The sequence below is a fragment of the Zonotrichia albicollis genome, chromosome 1, assembly GCF_047830755.1.
Source record: "Zonotrichia albicollis isolate bZonAlb1 chromosome 1, bZonAlb1.hap1, whole genome shotgun sequence".
NCBI classification, from domain to species: domain Eukaryota; kingdom Metazoa; phylum Chordata; class Aves; order Passeriformes; family Passerellidae; genus Zonotrichia; species Zonotrichia albicollis.
The window spans coordinates 85,528,312-85,548,463 of record NC_133819.1 but is presented as its reverse complement, the minus strand read 5'-3'; the positions used below and the strand labels follow the sequence as shown (position 1 = coordinate 85,548,463).

The following is a 20,152-nucleotide window of genomic DNA, read 5'->3' as shown; positions in this document are numbered from 1 at the left end:
GTAGAGGAAGTTGATAGAAGATAAAGAAATGCTGTGCAGAAGCAGCTCAATCTAAACAGTGAATATAATTTGTATATTGTTTAGTCCTACTTTTCATACATTACTGACTCAGAAGCAGAAATTATGGCATATAGCCTGATAGCATTCTTTCTACATCAGATATATATGCATGATATTCATTTGGGTAAGGGGAGAACAGCCTTTACATGCTGTGTGTCATGTGAAGGTGTGAAGCAGGCCTGTGCTTTTGTCAATTATGATGTGCAGCAGCTGTGGCTGTGGAAATGCTTTTGTGTTCCTGGCAGGAGAGTGCACCCTTCCTTCCCATGCCATTGTGAGCAGCCCATGCTAATTCAGCAGCATTTATCCTGAAGTACAGGGGTCAGTTGAACTGGCAGGAATAACTTGGATTGCACCACTGTTGTTTCTTCAGGGCTAGAATTAGAACACAAGGGAGAAAAACCTCTTCACTTTTGTTTTGGTAGATGTAAATCTGGGTCTCTCCTGCCTTGTTGCTTTGCTTGTTGCTTTGCAGTTTATGTTGGGCTCAGAAGAGGTTTATTTGGAGGAACATGGCTCTCTAAGCTGCATTCAGGATTTTCCTGTCTGGGAAATCAAATAAGCAAGAGAGGGGATGCTAGATCTGCTTGCTAGCAGTTGAGGGTTCTCATCTCTCCTTGGGAAGCAGAGTGCCAACATGTGTCAAGTGAGCAACTGTTAGGCGCTGGCTCAGGGAGTGCTCTCTCTATGCTGGTAATTTCACCAATTATCACTATGCCACTGGCCTTCCTATTTCAGAGGAGGTGACCAGAGAAATTGTGGTGTGGCAGGTCTGACTTTATCTGGTGTCCTCAGATTTCCTTGACCTCTCTGACTCATTTTAGAATCGGAAATGGTAAAAAGTCAGGGTGGTAACACATGAAGATAGCTTTGTTTGCTTTTTTTTAGTTGATTTTCTTTTCCTCTCTCCCCTTTTTATTTTTTTTAACACCTTAGTTGTGTTCTTCTGGTTTTCTGTAAGATGTAGTAAGAGCATCTAATAGAACTATGCCTTTGCATAGATTAAGACAGCTGGTTGGATGCCCAGAGCAGTACCCTGCCGTTGCTCTCCACTTCCCCAGGCTTCTCTAAGTGCCATGCTGCTGATGCTCCACGTTCTCCTGGTACTTGGTGGAAGTTGCATTTTCACTGGGGGAGCCAGCAAGTGGGGCTGTCAGCACAGAGGTGAAACTGAGCTCTGCTGAGCTTCTGCCAGAATGAAAACTTGGCTTTCTGCAACATCAGTGGCAAAAGTCCTACTGTCTTAACTGAGTCCAGGATATCTTTGTTCTGGTTTTCATCAGTTGTGAGGAGGAAACTCTGTAGTCAAACACTTCCCAACTTGTGCTTTCATTCATTGTTGCCAGGTAAGGGCTTTCAGATGGGACAGACACCCTTATTTCAGCAGGGTCTGCCAACAACTTGTGTGGCCATGCAGTGCTAAATAAAAGACGAAGTTTATTTCATGATGCTCTTTGCCTGTATTTTTTAAGAAATAATTGGTTTTTACTGGTTAGTTTGGTTTAATTGACAAGAGAGAAAGAAAAGCTAATGTACTAGCTTTTCATAAGTGTCTGGAAAGTTGGTGGCTTGTAACCACCTTGTAACCAGTGGAGTGACAGCTGCAGGATGAGGTCCAGAGCTGAAGACAGTCATTAAGGGCTCCAGCACTGAAAAGAGCTTGTGAGACTTGTCTCACTTTTTGATATGAAAAGCAGTTCAGACAAGACAAGGAATCTGGAGGAAATTGGGTGTCATTAATGCTGCTGTTTCTTTGTTTTTGACAAGGAGATAGAAGTCTCTTGGTTAAAGTCCAACTCTAAATCACCATTTTTCGTTGCTTGCATTTGAAGTACTTGTGCCTCTTGCCACTTCTAGTATAACTGTGGCAGTTCATGTTATAAGATAATCTAATATACCTGTTTCTTCCTGTGTGGGTGTTGTAGGCTCTGCTGAGTGTGCAGCTGGCTCAGACATGTCTACAAAATCTTGCAATCACTGCTGTGATGCCCCATCAGTAGTTACAGGGCGGCCTCAAGCATGTTTGCATTCAGTTATCTCTTGAGCAGCATTTAAAGCTCCCCAGCAGCAGATGCCTTCAGTTTCTTGGTGATATTTTCTCATGGATAACATGTAACACCATTCCTCTGGACTTCAGGCTGCTGACAGGAAAGTCTTGGTTTTACTCTGTAAAGTCTGTAATGGTCCTGACTCCTGCCTGTTTCCTGTGTCCTGAGCCAGTGCCGTACATCAGTAAAATGCACACAATTATCATCCCTGCTTTGAATGTGTGTGATAAAGAGGGAGGGTGTTTGGCTCCTTCCTCTCTCATTTAATACTGTCTGGGTGTGTTGGCATGCCTGATTTATCAAGATTTTCTTCATAATGTGCTCTAGTTTGCACTGCATGAGGCCTATGTAATTTTTGGTTTTGAGAGATTTAAAATCCCTTAAGTAACGTGTATGCCTACAGGATACATTAAACAGAATTTTAAATGGAAACAAGCTAAAAATGGGGTTTGCTGGCATATGAAAATCATTAAAGCACTTCTTTTCTTACTTGATAAATCAGGATCCCACTTCAGAGTCCTCCTGTTTGGTGTTGTAAGTGTATTTATGTGCTAAATTCTACAGTATTCTTTTTGGTCAGACTTTCTGGTTTGTATATTAGTGTAGGTCTCCCACCTTCATACTAGAGTTGGAGTGGGGTTTCTTACTTAATTTTATGATTTGCTTTTAATAAACCAAAATACTTGAGTTTTAGTTTAAACCAAGAAGTACTGCATTCCTGTGTCATTTCGAAAGAAGAGAATATCATAGAAAATGAAAGCAAAATACTTGTGGTTCTAATAAGGAATTTAATTAAGCAAATCAGCACCAGAAAAATACACAGAAAGTCCGCTGAAGCTGTGAGATTTCCTCATAAAAGCACGTGTGTCAACTGAGAAGTAAAAGGTCTGACAATAACTTAGACTGTTGTGTCAAAGTTGGATATTTCTTTATCTCATTGACACTACATTTTTGCCTCATTAACCTTCATTTAATATACTACTGCATGTGATTCCTTGCTGTGTGATAGAGTATGTATTAAGACTGATATATAAATGCTAATTAAGATGATTAGGGAGGGTAGGGAATGTCCTGGCACCTCTGATTCTTTTTCTCTGTGAGTGAATGTAAACTACATCTCACAAAAAAATGCATTGTTGCATCTTTTAGGGGATTTTTTTCTAGCTCCAAAGAGAAGCTTATCAGCCCTGTAGTTCAGGTGCTGGATTCTTGTTTGTCATGTAGTTTTCTACAGTTAGAATTTACAGGATAACTAGATGAAAAAAAAATGGAGTAGATTCATGCATTTTGTCTTCTAGATCAGGAAATCCAAAGTAAGTTGCCTTTTTGTTTATCTTCCAATATGTCAGCAGATGTGGACTTTTGAAAGTATGGGGAACGGTGGGCACTGGACTTGGACACAGCTTTCTCTTCTCTGCCCTAGGAAATTTGATGTAAGGTCAGCAATGATAAGATCACTAATGCTTCTCCAAGAGCAAGTGAACTTGAGAGGAAGCACAGAGGCGCTTCCCCTTCCCCTTTTAGGAGAATGCAGTGCAGCTGGAAAATAAATAGCTTTTGTAGTCCAGCCTGCTGTGTTTTGTCTCTCCTGCCCGGATCCTTGTAGCCGAAGAATCTTACCAGGTTTCAGAAGCAGAGATACCTTCTAGCAGCCTGTAAAGACATTGGGGTAGTTGCTAATTATTAATTTAATTCCTGCCTAGAAGTACATGTTTCTAATGTTTTGAGAAGCCTTTTGGGTCTGATGGGTGCTTTGGAACTGGGCCAGGATGCCTCTTTACTCTGGTTAGAGCCTTTAACTTTTTGTCTGTGTACTTTTCTTTGGTACATCAAGATTTTCTGAAGTATCTGTGATCTTGTCACCATTTGCAGACAGTTGAGTGGAGGTAGGTGGAATAACATAGGTGTAATTCTGAAAATTCTCCCTTAATGACCATTGCCTGCCTGGTTTTGTAGGATCTGTTTGTGTCAGGGTGAACAGATGAAATGAGCTTCAGTGGTGTATTCCTAGAGCATTGTCACTGGGTGAGGAATTGGGATCTGTCAGCTCACAGTAACAGGTATTAGTGTTCAGCACACATGTACCTAATTAAGCAGGTAATCATGCTAAACAATTTTTCTCCACCTGCACCTCAGATGGACACTCTTTTAAGGCTGTTTCTAGTTGACAAAGGTATTAATATGAATAATATTCTGTAGTAATTAGTTAGTGGTTTTCACTAAACTGCTCACTGGCTTCCAAGCATTTTATAAAACTTAGGAATTAGCCAGCACAGTAAATCACATCAGAATTTCATTAACCATGTATATTGTTTTTCCTTGATTCTTTCAAAACTAATCCATCTTCTGTGGGAATAAGGCAAGCACTTTACTGCAAGGAGCACTTAACCTATGGTCTTCAGGCCTCTAGAGAGTGATTCTCAGTAAGTGGTAGTGAGGTTAAAAGTCTGTGGGTACAAAAATAGAAGGCAATCTGGGATACCTTTGCTCAACAATACCGCGCAAATGCACCTTGAATTTACATGTTAGTTGACAGTACAAGTCACTACAGGAGAGTTTATAAATCAGTGTTGCTAAGCAATAAACTTTTATTGAAGCTGATTGTTGGTAAGAGATTAAAAAAGGACAACCACCCTGAAATCTGAACAGCACCTATCACTTCAGGGATAACATGCAGTACAAGTGTTTCTGAGGTAGCCTCAGGCTTGAGAAACCATACCTTAACCTTTTGACCCCTTTAGAAACAAATCATCTGCTCATTGCTGACATGATTCACTGTTAATAAACATGATAAAGACCATTGTGTGTTAATAAAGCCTATTAGAAAGTACCTTTCCAGACCTAGAGAGCTTGTCATGGAGTTGTGGCATCCTCACAAAACCACAGCTGACAGGTAGCAGAGTGAGTGCATCTGAAGGATGCCCATTTGCCCACAGCACGCAGAAGGCCAGCAGTGCTTCCAGCCTGCTTGGAAATACTCTTGCTTTGTCTCATGACAGTGTTTTCCACAGGTGAGCAGGTTTAGCAACATGAACCTGACTATAATATCATGAATAAAGCTGGCAAATCTCATTAGTTGTCTTGCCAGAGATTGTAAAGTTATGTTTTTCACACTTCAGCCATAGTATTTGCCCTCTGCAGAGAATTTAGTGTGCAGGTGGCTTGTCTGCATGGTTGTAGCCTGCTATCTGCATTAACAGAGTGTCTTTAACAGCTGAGTGATGTTTTGAGAGAGCAGAGAACAGAACAGAGTGCCCTGGTAACAGGGCTTGGGCATTTTACAGTGTAAGCATCAGTAATCTGGTTTTCTCTCTTAAGTGCATTTAGGATGTTAGCATGGATGGCTTTGGCATTTTGTTAGTTTAGTTTGGTTTTTTAAGTAACCAATGCCATTATGCTTACGTATCAATAACATAAAAATAGAGTTCTCTTTTCCCACTGAAGCATACCATGCAAAACAGCCTGATTTAGTCACAGATGAAGGAACTGGATGATATTTCAGCTGAGCACAAGCAATGTGATGTTTTCCTTAAGTGTTTTCTTTATTTTAGTCTTATTGTTCCTTGGAATTGAATGAGACTAATAGATCAATACTTGATAAATGGGGAAAAAACATTGTGAGTTTGTGCATAATGAAGGAAAACGTCAAAAATACTGGTAGGGATACTGGTCACTGAATGCATTGCACTACTGCATTACTGTTTTCTCTGAAAGACAGTTAAGATTTTGGTCAGCGTGAAATTGGCAGAGAGTTTTAGCTGAGGTGGTGAAGGTTAAACATGTTTGAGTCCTAAAGCCTAAATGTTTATTGCCTGTATTCATGTTTTGGTTCATCTGTAGCTTCTCTTCTGGCAAATGCAGTTGTGAAAAGAGCAAGGCTTCACTATCCCTACCTAGACTGGTGTTTTCCAAATGTGCTTTTCCAGACCACATTTTTTTGAAGGTGAAGCTTCTTACCGATCCTCTAGAATGAGTTGTTAGTGGCATTTTGTTTGGATCACATCTCCCAAGCTAAAGAGTTAAAACTATTTGTGTATCTCTGACTGAGAGAAGCAATATCACTGTATTTTAGATTGCAGAATTTTACCTTTCCAAAATAGAACTTACCTGTGCTTTCTTGCCTTTAACCACCAGAGACTTCTGTTTTTCTTCAGCATGTGATTTAGCAGATTAGGTAAATAATTAAATAACATTAACTGCTTTCCCATTTCATTCCTATTTACTGATGTGCAACCCAGTGGAATTGTACAGCATGGCACCAACTTGTAGTGTGGTCTTTGCCACACACTGAATGTGTGGGTGGTATCTCAAAAGTCCTATGATACAGCCATTAGTGATACAGACTTATTATACAGTGCTTATTCAGGCAGTGTTTTCATTAACTGCAGTGGGCACGTACCCAAATCTGGGGATTTGGCTGCTTTTTAAAAGATTTTCTTTAGGGCTTGCCTTCTACATTGTTTTGGGAACTGATACAGGTAGATCTATTAGGCTCCCTGGCGTGGCTGTGGTTGCTGAGTGTAAAAGCATTGGTAGGTTCCAGTGTTATTCCTTGATCAGTTAAAGCCCACCCATGTACAGGTCCATCCCTGCTTTCACACAGAGAGGGCTTTCTGAGGTAGCAGTGGGGAGCACTGCATGGCCCATGCATACAGGAGATAGGTTAGAGTGCTTCTGGCTTCTTCTGGCCCTAAAAATGACTCTGTCCTGAAATGGGTATGTCACCTGCTCTGTACCAGATCTTGAGGGAATGCCTTAGTGACTGCAATAAGAATTAGGCTTTTGTTGGAAGATAGTACACTATGATTCTTAATGAAAATTGTGGGTGATGTATAAAAACACAATTATTTGAGGTTACCAGCCACAGGCTAACAAATCATTTAGCCTCCCTGTCAGAAGGTGAGCCCTCAGTAGTCCAGCTATTTTTTGTCAGTGCAGGAGTCTGAGTCGTGGCTGGGCAGAAGCCTGTTTTCTTTTCTTTGGAGCTATGCAATGTTTCACAAGGACCAGAGCAGCCAGGTCTCTGCTGTGTGTTGTGACATTTCAGCCTCTCATGAAATGGGTCATTTATGGGGAGATGCCTCTGGTAGCAAATTTTATAACAGTTATTCACTGGCACATCCAGGACCAGGAAACTGCATCTCAACACTTTTAAATGATTGATTGGTTAAGTTGGTGAAAAATTTAAAAATAGAGAGATGATATTAGGAACTACTTCCATTAAACTGTATCATCTCACCTTGACTTCTGTTTATTTTTTTTTAACTTCACCCTTGGGCAACCATGATTGTATACTTCCATACCTGCTTCCTCTTCTACAGATGTGCTCATTCTATTAGCTTCTGTTCTTTATTTCCTTTTCTTTTCTTCTGGCATAGAAACTTTATTTTTAAAATACATAAAGCTGTAGGGTTTCTCATCAGTAGAATCAAATGGAAGATCAAAAATATAATTAAATGACTTTCATTTCTTTGCCAGAAACAAATTATTTTTTCTTGTCTATTTTGGGTGACTTTATCATGCCCGCAAGGAAATAATTTTCATTGTGTCTGTCAGTGTGATCCTGCCTTAAAAATGGAATGATCTTTTACAAGTCATATGAAATTACAATAAATGTTTGAAAAGAGAAAAGCATAAAATAATTATATACTATAGTAGCCATGAAATTCAGAGTAAAAACTGCTAAAAAAACAGCAGCAACTTATTAAAAAAAATTAGGTAGAGAACCCCCATTGTTGCCTGAGCCATATCCACTAGTAATCTAGTTCATTCCATCTGCTGAAGATTTCAGCTCCTTAGAAAGTGTGAAATTTGTGTAATACTATTAATTTTACAAAAATATTGTAAAATAATATTGGAAACAAGTTACTACAATAGTAATGCATTTTAGACCTGTAACTTGTATGAGACATTTAAAGGTTTACATTACCTGTGTTGCACGTAATTGTAATGAATTGGTATATTTAGCCTGTGACAGACAAAGTAAACTTGAGAATGTTCTTTGGGTTTTTTTTTTTTGTTTGTTTGTTTTTTGTTTTTTGTTTTTTTGTTTTTAATTTAACTGGTTAATTTAGGTGTTATAGATGGCAAAGTGGAATGGAGTTCTAGTTTATGCTGTAAGGCCATGTGGATGAATTTGTGCCTCTTTAGTAGTTATGGACATTATCATGCTCCTGGTGTCTCTTCTTAATCTCTCTGAGATTTATTTGACTTTTGGTTTCCATTTTCAGAATTGTTGAGGTGAATTGATCTTGCTGCTGATCTGTTTGTATTTCCTTTATATTTTGTAGTGTCTGTTACAATTTTGCTGAGCTTCTGCATCAGAAGCTGAAAGGATTTTACTTACAAAGAGGAAACTTAAGAGTGCTGTTTATTCTTATAAAGTGGTTGTCCCTTTCCTAGCCAGTGATCTGGGTTTTCTTTGCTTTGCCATAAGCAACTAGCAAAGAATGAAAAGGAAGTGTTTTCTGAAAGTTAGCTCGTTCACAAGCTAGATCACTGAACATGAGTGACTTCTACCCTGCTGTGTCTTGGTGGTTTGGAGTATGAGGCGTGCGCCTAAGGGCTGGGCTTCTGACTTTGCTGTGCAAGTTGCCCGGGGAAAGGGAGCAAGTGAACATACTCATCTGCATTTTTTTTTCTTACCTATGTACACAGATTTCCCCTCAAAAGACTGTAGGAGTCCAATCACCTGAAAATCAAGAATGTTTATTCCTATGTTTCCTGGTTTTCCAGGAACACATCATCCAAGAGATGCTGTGTCTGTATTTTCTCATCACTGAGCACTCACATGTTGGTTTGTTTCTCCTAATTAAGAGATGGAGTGTACATAACTATCACAGAAAAAACCTTTGCACCTGTTTGAGCATTTTGACCAGACTGCAAATTGACTTGACCACATTGTGCTAGTTGGCCATTACATAAAAAATTAATTTCCCGTGGTTCTGCTATGATAAGGGATGGTTGAGTTTTTGTTTTGTTTTGGATTGGATTTTTCTTGGTTTTGTTGGGTGGGATTTTTAAGGTTTCTTGGTTAGGTCTTTCCTCTTTTTTTTATATTCTTCATTTTTTCCTGCAGTGTGTGTGTGTATCTGTGTTTTTGTGCTTTTTTTTTTTTTTGTTCTTGCTTGTTTAAAATTAATGGTCAGAGAGAGACACTGCATAGAAAGGACCAGATTCTACCAACTGATGAATTATGGAGTACTTGCCAAAGTCCTGCTGACATGCATGGAATTAAGTCTGTTCTGTACCTGTTAAGTTGCCTTTGTTTTACAGGGTAGAGAAGATTATTTATTGGGAATGGTGGAAATGGGTAGCATTTTACTGTTTCAGTTTTTTTGTTTTTGTGTGTGTGTGTGTGTGTTAGACCTTGTCTGAAGAAAGGCAGTCTCTGCATAGCTTTTCCCTGGGCGTGGAAGGACCACTGCTGCTCAAAAGAGAGATCATGTTTTTCTCGGATGGGATTGTAAAGTCCAGGTTCCATCCTGTTGCTTGGAAGTTATATATTAATAAATTATAGGTCCAAAGGGCTTGTGTTACCTTGTCTTGAAGTTCATAATCTGATGAAACTTCGTTTCATTTCTCTTTTGTTTCTTTTGTGCTGAACTACAGAAACACTGATCTTATTAGTCAGTGGTAGCTGCAACTGTAACAGGTCAGTTTCCTTGTTTTTCCTTTTCCATCTTGAGAAACCTGGTGCTTTTACTGAGAACAGTGCTGGTAGGTGATTTATATATTCTGCCTAGCTATTTCATGTCTATATGCATTCTTTTCCATTTACAGTTAAGTGAGAATAAATAGTTCAAGCCTCAGTAAAAGCCATTGTACATTTGTGCATTAGAATCAGCTGCTTGTTTTCTGGCTGTCTCAGTCTCAAGGACTGGATGGAAGGATGTAAGTCATGTAACCATGAGTTAAACCAGATCTGAAGTGTTCCCACTTGTAACTTCTCCTGCAGATGAGGAGCGGGTACAGAGTCTTAACAGGTATCTCAGTAGTGAGTGCAGTGAAAGATGTTTGTGGAGAAAAGATGGCTGTTGAACTAAATTTAGGTTGAATTTATCTCACACTGAAGATTGGTATGCAACTTTTTTATAGTATGTTGTGGTTATAGCATGGAAAGTACCCTTTCCTCCCTTGCTTAAAACAGGCTTTTAAATCACTCACTTTCTTTGTACATTATTTTAGTGGGGTAACAATAAGGCTTTTATTACAGAGTGCTTTTGTATTGTCCTCTATAACCATTGTTGCTCTGACAAAGAAAGATTAATTCTTTTTTTCACTCACATTCAATAGTATTAACAGGCTTTTAGGCAGCTTCTGACTGCAGTTGCTGGAGCATGTCAGAAAAAGCAGCTGCTCATGTCAGATCCAAGGTAGAGCTAGATCTGTGGATTTCAGTCTCTAATTCATGTAGCTACATTCTACAACAGAGATGTTTCAGAAAGTTGGCTAGAAAATGCAAATCTGTGTGACATATCACTCCATAAATGTGAACTGCAGAGGGATCTGCTTCCACTGAAATAGTTTGAGATCTGTCATTTGGAAAATGTTGAAAATCAGGAATTTCAAGCAGTCTCAGTGAGAATATGTAAATCACTATTGTGGAAAAGTTCGTATGAGGTCACCTGAACTGTTGCTAGGTTAGAGAGGCTGCAGTGGGAGTGTTTTCCCTTTTCCTTTCTCTGATGTCCCTGAAGGAAACAGACCTGCCCTGTCCTTTCTGCACAAAAGAAAAGGAGGACTGTAGTATCTAAAAGGCTCTGTCTGCATAATGCCAAAAAGAATACGCATTGTTGGATGTTGTATGGAGTTGAAGTGAGCACCGCTGGTCAGTGTATGGCTGATGCTTTTGTTGGTGTGATGCCTGATTTGCTGACACACTGCACACACTGCCCCCCTCTCATCCCCAGCCTCAAGTGGTTTCATACAAGGTCTGTAACTGCAGAATTGGCTGAGGAGTACTTAAAAAGTTTTTTAAAATATATTAAAAAGATAAAAATCACACTCTCATTAAGATGTCTGACCTTGTTTGTCTGTTCCCATAGAAAACCTCAGGCAGGTTTATGTTATCGCCAGGGAACAGACGCCTTGTGTAGCGTAGTCCCAATTTACTTCCAGCTCCTTCACTAGCTTCAAAACTCAGTCCTTCTTCACTTTTTCTCTGAAGTTTCAAGTGTCTACAGCTTCAGCTAATTTCATTTTCATGATTATTTTATTACCATTGCTTTATTTCTTCTACCTTTTTTCACTGTGAGATCTGGAATTTATGAGGTAACTCATAATTGCAGCTAGTTCTGCCAGGCTCAGAACACTTGCCTACTTCTTTTCTTTCTACCCTCTTTGGTATTTTGTCAGATGCAATGTGTTGGAATTAGCTCCTGCATTATAGAACAGGCTGCAAGAACAAAAAAATAAAAGCTTGTTTTAAGAAACAATCTAAATTCTACAGTTACTTTTGTTGATGTAGTTGATAATATGAAGGGCAAGAATTTTAAATCGACGTGAAGTTCTTAAACTACATGATTGTAAGGCTGTTTTGCCATGACTCTGGATGTATGCACAATTCCCATGTCTCACCACCTGCTTACAAATAACAACTGCAGCTAAATATAAAAGAACCTGACGAGAAGATGAATCCAAATTTTATTTTTTTCTTCAATAGGCAAATAAATTAAGAGTTTGGTTCATGGAGAGTCAAGCTAGTTAATTACTTGTCAATGCTCTGAACTTAGCACCTCAAAGGGGAGGAGCATAGGAGCTGCAAGTTAGTGACGATGACTTCATGCCTCACTCAGTGTATATAGGATAAAAATGGAATGAATGTTCAAGAAAATTTCTGATGAAAGAGAAATTTCTCTATACTAGCAAATAAGGCAGTACCTCTCCCTGCATATCTGTGGAAAATGCTATTTGTTATGCCCACAGGGAAGGAAGGGCAGTATCTTCATCACTGCTGATTTACCGCTGCCTTGTTGAGGTCTCACTGAAATGAGCATTTTCAAGGAAATGTAAAGAATTTTTGCAAGTTGAGACATGTCACAGAGATTGTTGGTCAAATGCAAATACTGATTACAAAATATGGAGGTTTTGGACTACCTCTGAACACTTGCGGGTTTTTTTTTTTTTTTTGGTTGGCTGGTTTGGTTTGGGTATTTTTGTTAATGTGATAAAGCTGTTACTTTTTTCTTCTGCCAGGAGCTTACACTGATAATCCAAACTCTGTTTAGCCTTTTTATCAGTGAGAATAGAGGTTATCTCTTATTAAAGAGGAGTTTGATTTGGTATTTCAGTTCAGTTTTTTAATTTTTTTTCCCCCCTATTCACAGTTTTGCCCTTGGCTGATTTGGCCACTAAGCTTTTCCGGCTTTTAAGAATTAGAGTGCTTTTTCTGTACTTTTCCTTTCTGGACCTCACTTCATGTTGTTTGCAGGGTGAAAATCATGTGAAGAATCATAATCTCTTCCTGCACCCTAAAAACAGGCAGATTAAGAAAATGCAGGCGGTAGGCCTCCACAATAATTTCTGAGTAAATATTTTACTGCTTTTTCCATCTGTTACACTAAAATCTGACTTAAACTAAGCGTAAATCTAGTCAGAAGAGGTCACTGGAGTATTAATCATCGGAGTTAATCCTCTTAGACATGTGTTTGGTATGAGGCCAGCTATTCAGAAGTTTAACAGCACACATATGTTGCTTATCTGTCTGGCAGCTTGCCAAAGAAGTAAACTTCAAGTCTGTGGTGGGTTTATATCTGTAAAGTACGCGGCTTGCTTGGTGCAAGCTGATGCAGCTTTTCTGTATATCACACATGGTGCATAGGCTGCTACTGAAGAATGAGTTTCTTTCAGGGTGCTTTTCAAAGAGCTGTAGTGTTGGTATTGCATGGTAAGAAGTGATATAATTCACAGCTGACCTTTTCATGGTGCTTCCCTATGAAGTACGATGAGCCAGATTTAATACTACTAACTTAGAGCAGAGGAAGAGACAATGTTTCAAGTAGAGTAATACTGTGGGACCCAAATATAGCTGAATGAAACCTCACCCTCCTTCCACTGCTGCCATTCTGACTTGGAGGAAACATTCATGTACGTAAATACAACTCTTTCTTGAGTCAGGTCTGGACTGGACCCAGCATTTCTGTTTCTCACTTCATAGGAGTATGCTTCGTACTTGACAGAAAAACGATTATATCATATCCTAATTATGGAACTGATTCATCCCCTGGGGCATGGAAAGCCAACAGTAGGAGTGAGTGCATCATTAAAAAATTAGCGTATTTTTAGAGAGGAGGTAAAAATAAAAGTGCAACTCCACTGAAAAAGTTAATGATGAAGAAAAAAATTACTTGCATTAAAGGAACTTTTTAAAACAGTCTGAGATTATAGCTAAAAGAACATATATTTCTTAGTAATGTGTGTGGATTTTCTTGGAAAAAAATATTAATTATCTTCTTGCCTTTCTTTCTCAAGGAAAAGAATGAAAGCTCGTGCTCCCCCTCCACCAAATCAACCTTCTGCAGCAAGTAGAATTCAAAGTGAGCCCAAGTCACCTGCAGACACATCAGTAATTTCTGATCAGAACCTTGTGAGCATGAAGGAGAACATGATAAACAGACTGGTGGACTTCACAGTTGTTTTACCCAGTGGGGTGGAGCAGAAGTGCACAGTGCAAGGAAGGTAAGGCTTTGATTAGCTCTCACTTTTTGAAGCCTTTTATTCCCCATGGGGTGCTTGGTGGTGCTGTCCTTCTGAGTTTATGGGGTTCTCTGTCATGCTTTTCTCTGCATTTTAAGCAGCTGTTGCACCAGAGTCCTGAGAGCCAAGTATAAGGGATTCTCTCTTCTGGGGCAAGAAGCATTTAGCAGCTATTGTGTCACTGTTTTCCCCATGGATCAGCACATGTGTGGATCTATCCCTTTCATGTAGTGTCACTGTGCTTAGGTTGTATCACATCTCATAATCCAGAGTGGGCTTGCTGCACTGCAAGTAGGTGCTGCTGGCAAACAGTCCTGACAGTATGAGTGCCTGGAGGCGTGCCAGGAAACAGGCTCGGAAGATGGATGATTCATCGCATTCAGAGATCCCGCCTTCACAATTACAGTGCAGTTGTGTAGACAGCAAAGCATCTGCTCATATTTAAGAAGCTTTTTATATATAAAAGTGTATTTTTCTCCCATGGAAAGAGACAGGGATTTTCTGTGTTACTTACTGGGTACAATCAAGAGCAAATTGTATTGGTAATTTTGAGATAATTCTCTTCGCTGTGGGAGCTCTTCTTTATCCTCATTCTTTTTGTGTAAATTGTTTTGAAAGAAACAGACATTACTTTAGGAAATAATACAGAGAAGTTTCAAAAATATAAACAAGACTCTGATGAAACCATAGCAAACAATGTTGTGGTCAGGAGTAGTCAGGAAACTGTAGGAAGCGTAAGGCCACATTCAGAGGGTGTATAGGTGTAGGCACACAGTTTGTGGTAGTTGGGAATGGGGCTGCACTGGAGCCTCATCCCCAGTGGGCTGCGGCTCTGCAGGACAGGTGAGCAGCACTGAAGGTAGTGGAACATGGAGTGCTGAGGTGCGCTGACCAACCACAAAGTGTGCAGAGGGCACACAGGTGTAAGGCATGTTAGATGAAGGGTATGAAAGATTGGGCTGAAAAGCAATAAAGAGCAGATTCTTGAAGATTTCTGAAGTGGTGTTACTCTGTTTGGGCTGATGCTTTGTGATATTGTATGATGATGCTCTGTGTACTGTGGCCATCTCAACTGTGAAATGTGGGTGCCTATTGGTAAATCAGATTCTGTGTTTATTTTAAAATTAATTTCAGTAGTTAGTCTGCATTCCAGCAGAACTACTTTCTGGTCTCGTATGCTAGTCTGTGTTGACTGTTTCCCTCATAGTACATTTTGGTGGCTGAGAAGGGCGTGTAAACTGTGTCTGGGACTTCTTTCTTCCCCCTATTTTTCTTGTAGAAACTAACATTCATTTATATACTCTTGGGAGACAGTACAACTTGTGGGAGTCTACCCCAAAGCCAGAGTGGTGTTAAAGGTTTGAAAGGAAATCAGTACTTACCAGAGCTCTCAGATAATATGTGTAGTGATAGAGTTTTTATAGGGAGATTTGGACTTAATCAGAGAAAGAAGAGAGCAGGCCTGGTAAGTGGAACAGGACATGAAACTCACTGGCCATTTGAGCCCAAAGACAGGTGGTATTTCTTTGGCAAATGTAAGCCATCTGGGAGCTGACAAGAGGTTAATATTCATGCAGCATTTTGTACTGGGACATAGATAATTGCCGTAAGATTACAAACATTTTTTCCTCTCCAAAGCAAGCACTCTGAGAGGGCTATGAGTGGTCTTTTATTGTGATTTTTTGAAGAACGTAAAAGCTACAGGAGCAAAGAGCAAGTAGAAAGTCCCTATACAGTAAATATTCTATGTCTCGTACAGGTGTTTATCCCATACACTGAGACTGAGTGTTTTATTTGAGTCTTTAGTCTGTGGACAAAAACCTGAAAGAAATGGCAAATATGAAACTTCCCTCATTTCTGTGAGGTTTTTTATATCATCTGCATTAAGCATTCTAAGCAACCAAAATGTTCTCTTTGTTTGTAAAGGTGCTCATTTCTCTCTGGGTCTAGGTCTAGGTATAGGCCTCTGATTTAGGTGGCAATTAAATTCCTGCCTGTGTTAATGTGCAAATCTGCACATCACTGGTGCCTAACCTAGGCTGCCTAGGCTGTGGCTGTTCCCCCTCAGTGCTGTTTTGAAGGCTTGTACTGGAGAAGTTAGTGACACTGATAGCCAGCTGTGGGAAGTGGAAGATGGTAGAAACTGAGAAAGGATGATTAACTCCCCTAACAAGCTATGAAATGAGAAAAGAACATTCTGTAATAAACCCTGTATTACAGTGGCATCAGTCTATGAACAGACCTCATGTGTGCTGCTGTTCTTTCTAATCACTGGAAGATGCAATTTTCTGTATGTTAGCCTTGGCTTTGTTTCTAGGTATGTAGAATAGTGAAAAATAATGTCAAGATTATCTGAAACTTTTAGGGGATGAACTGTCCTAAGTCTCCAGGTTTGGGGGAAAGCCCAGGTTTTTTCAACTTCTTGTATTGTTTTGGTATTGGAATCTAAATAGCTATGAAATACAATGATACTTAGGGGGTAAGCATTAAATCATGAAGTTACTGGATCTTATAAAATGTAGTGGTTTTTTGCTGCTTTTTTTTTTTTTTTTTTTTTTTTTTTGTTACTTTGTGGCAAGAGTAAGAGCCAGTACAGGTATTTAGTATAGGTATTTTCCCTGCTCACTCTTTTTATCTGTGATGATGTCATGGAAGGACATTCCAGAAAAATCTGATATTGTTTATACTGCTTTAAATCTTCATTATTTTTGTTGCCATCATTAAAACTGTTTTCTGCAGAATCTCCATTTGGCTACCCTGGGGAAATAGCTTTTCTGTTTCAAAAAAATTTGCAAATCTTTTCCCTGGGCATGTTCATAATGAAAAATGATTCTGTAATTTCAGGAAAGCAGTTCACAGAACAATGAAGTACACTAGATTATATTTGAAAGTATAAATACTGTAGATAATTAGTATCACTTAAGATTATTATAAGTGAACTAAAAGTAAAAATTAGATCTTTCAATTTGTTCATTGTATGTAGGCAAAGCAACATGTTGTAATTTAACTTTGTTCTCTATGTAAAAAGTTCCTGCAAATATCAGCAGAAGGGCAGAATGTTCTCATTAAGTTTTCTTGAAGACACGTTAAGAAAAAAAGTTTGTACTATTTAAAGATATTTTATTGCAACCTGGAACCTTGAAATTGTTTTATTTATAAAACTTAACTCAAGCTGACAGTCTCTCTAACAGTTTATTGTCATCTTGTAATGCACAATTTGGGAATTTGAAAATGGGTAGCACAGATTTTAGTACAAAGCTGAGTCATTAGGGAGTGTGTGCAGTGATACAATATTATAAACAGTTTTCTTTTTGAAGGACTTGATCCCTGGGAACTCTGCTATAAAACATGTAGACATATTCATGAAAAACTGTTAGCCTACTTCCCCTTGAAAAGGAGGGAAACACTATTCTGTGTTTGTACTTGGGTATGAGCACTAATTGATGTGCTGAAAGAATAGGTAAAGCATTGGCCACTTACACATTTTATGCATGATCTGTAGCACATCCACACAAACAGTTAACAGATCTGAGAGAGGTAGTGAGTAGATGTTTAGATGGAAAACAGGTGGAAAAGCTCCCAAGTTATCAGTGTTCTGTTCGTGATTCTCAGAGGTAGTACTTTCAATGGGTAACCTGTAAATTAAGAGGTCATGCTTCTCTGTTCACCCTTGGTGGCAGTGAGGAGTACTTCCTCATTAATACAGATAAATACATTCACACAGCAGCTTGGAACTCAGTGGTATTTGAAATGCACTGTAGAAAAATGGGGATGTTTGAGGCTAAGTGATGTTTGTTTTGAAGTTGTCAACACATGGACGACCAATATGCTGAAAAGTAAACTGGACAGCTGTTGCTCCTGCATCTTACATGTTACACAAATTCTCTTATACATATGATGCACATAGAGTAGGACACTGGAAGCAGTAATAAACTATCCAAAGCTGCAGTCTGATTCTGCAAATATTGGAGGGCAGAGTTCAGTACAGAGTAATGTCAGAATATTCAGGAAGAATATTCTCACATATTTTCAGACTCTTTATTGTAGGCTTACAGCTCGACATACAGAACAGTGTTTCAGGAAAGATTGAAGGTATGAAATCAGCCAGGTTGGTAAAGCATTCAAGAGGTGTTTTCAGAAGAAGATAAAAAGGGCACATGGCAAAAGAGTTAAAAAATAGTTTAACTAGATACTGAATAAGAGTCAGGTCTATAGTACAGTAGTTCAGCGTAGGCTAAGGGGGGAGGGGGGGAAAGTTGTACAAGAATTTATGTTGGAAGGGGCCCCGAAACACAGAGTCTCTAGGCAAGTTGGAAGTTTGAATACTTCAGAGAGGAGGTTTCTGGATTTTTCTGCACCTCTTTTCCAGGGCTGGAACCATCTTTTTGAAGACAATATGTTTACTTGTATCTAAATGGAATTTCCTATTCAGCACTTGTCTCTTGCTCTTCACAGTCAAGAGTCTGTCTCTGTAACCCTGTAGTTCATACTTACAGACAGTAGCAAGGTCTTTCTTCACCTTTCTTGTTCTAAGGCTCAAAAAACACAGTCCTCTGTCTCATGTGTCATCTTGATGTTCCTTCTGTGGACTTGCTCAGTTGTGGAAAATAAGAGCCAAATGTACAGGAGCAAGTTAAGAAAAGAAATAGAAAACATAAGTGTCTTATTTATCACATTTCCTGAACTTTTTTAGATACAGCTTAGTACTTAGTGTGTACATTTTTGTTTGTGTAGAAAAACTTGTAATCTTTTCATTAAGTGCCTGCTGTACTTTGGAACATGCGAAAATAAAGACTAATGCTATTTTCTAGTTTAAATGGGAATAGTGAAAGAATTAGAGATTTTGGGTCGTCCATTCCCTTTACAGTATTACTTTCTTTTCCAGTCAATTGCTAATGCAGATTCTTAATGCATATTTGACACTGACATAAATAAAGAAGATCCTTACCTCCAGTTTGAGGTGGGTGTTTTTTTTTTTTTTGTTTTTTTTTTTTTAAACCATGGAATCACAGAATAGTTTGGGTTGGAAAGGACCTTAAAGACCATCTAATTCAACTCTCCCTGCCATGCACCAGGGACTTGCTCAGAGCCCCCCATCCAACCTGGTCTCTCATGCTTCCAGGGATGGGGCATCCACAACTTCTCTGGACCAATTCCTGTGCTTCACCACTCTCACAGTGAAGAATTTCTTCCTAATATCTAATCTAAGCCTACTCTTAGTTTTAAACTTTTAGCCCTTGTTCTATCACCACATGCTCTTGTGACAAGTCCCTCTCCAGCTTTCTCCTAGACCTGTTTAGGTACTGGACACCATTTGTAGCATGAAAGTAGAAGATAAAAAAGAAAATTGTTTTGTTTGAGAGAATACAACGTTACCCTGCACATTTATTTTTAGCTGGACAAGGCTGTATTTTAAAATGTATTTCTCTGTGTGATCCAAGGAGGTTAAGCCAAACCATACCCAAAACATCTCAGTTGTTTTATACTTCCTAAAAACCGTAGGCATCTGCTGCATTTTACTGGAGAACAGCAGGAAACAAGCAGTCTGGCCAAACTGAATCAGAACTGGATCAGCATGATAAGTGTTGCTGACAAAGTAGTTATTCTTTACTGTTCAGAATTGGCATTAAATGTCAAACAGCTTAGTAACGAAATATCAAAATAGAGACAAAGTATTTTCCTTTGTAAGAATAGTCATATGAACCTTCTTATATGAGTCTTAAATTGTGTTCTCTCTCCAGTTTTGTCTCTGTGCTCTAGTATTTGCTTTTAAGTCATCAGCCTTTGGTGGATCTATTATGTCGTGTTTGGTCACCTTGCCAAAAATTTCAGCAGCATCATACTAAAATGAAAAAGTAAGGTGTTTCTTAGCTGAGTAGTTAGAAAGGCAGGACCTATTTAACTTCTTTTCAGCTTTAGATTTAAGACCTGCCTGAATTTCAAAACAGAGTATGTTCTCTACCAGATGTCCAGGCAGGTTAATGGAAAGTGGAAATCTGTGTGGAATGAGATGGAAGCAAAGGAAGGATTGACTCTTTTCATCTTCCAAGAGCCATATTCAGCCCAAGGTTAGAAAGAAAAGTTGGTTTAGATTAGTTGATTACTATTCTCTTGCTGTGTTTAGTGACTCTCTTCTGTGTGTAGAATATACATGGAGGTACTTGAAATAAAACTCCCATTTAAAATCAAGCTGAACTGTATTATGGTTTAGAAGGAAAATTTGTCAAGTTGGTGCCATGGAAGTCTGGTATAGAATAACTTCATTGCAAAGGTTTCCCAGCTCTCTTACTTTGATTGAAACACAAAGATTTTCAACTTTGTGGAATTCATCTCCCTTCCTCTCCCTG

At 38.9% G+C, this 20,152-nt stretch overlaps 1 protein-coding gene across 7 annotated transcripts in view; it reads left to right on the top strand.

Moving 5' to 3' along the window:
• COBL (cordon-bleu WH2 repeat protein) overlaps positions 1-20,152 on the top strand; it is a 157,901-nt gene that overhangs the window by 29,326 nt on the left and 108,423 nt on the right. For all 7 annotated transcript variants that reach the window (XM_074546285.1, XM_026791774.2, XM_026791773.2 and 4 more), the window contains exon 2: positions 13,581-13,787. In XM_074546285.1, the coding sequence (XP_074402386.1) occupies positions 13,581-13,787 (207 nt within the window). The remainder of the gene's footprint in view (positions 1-13,580; positions 13,788-20,152) is intronic.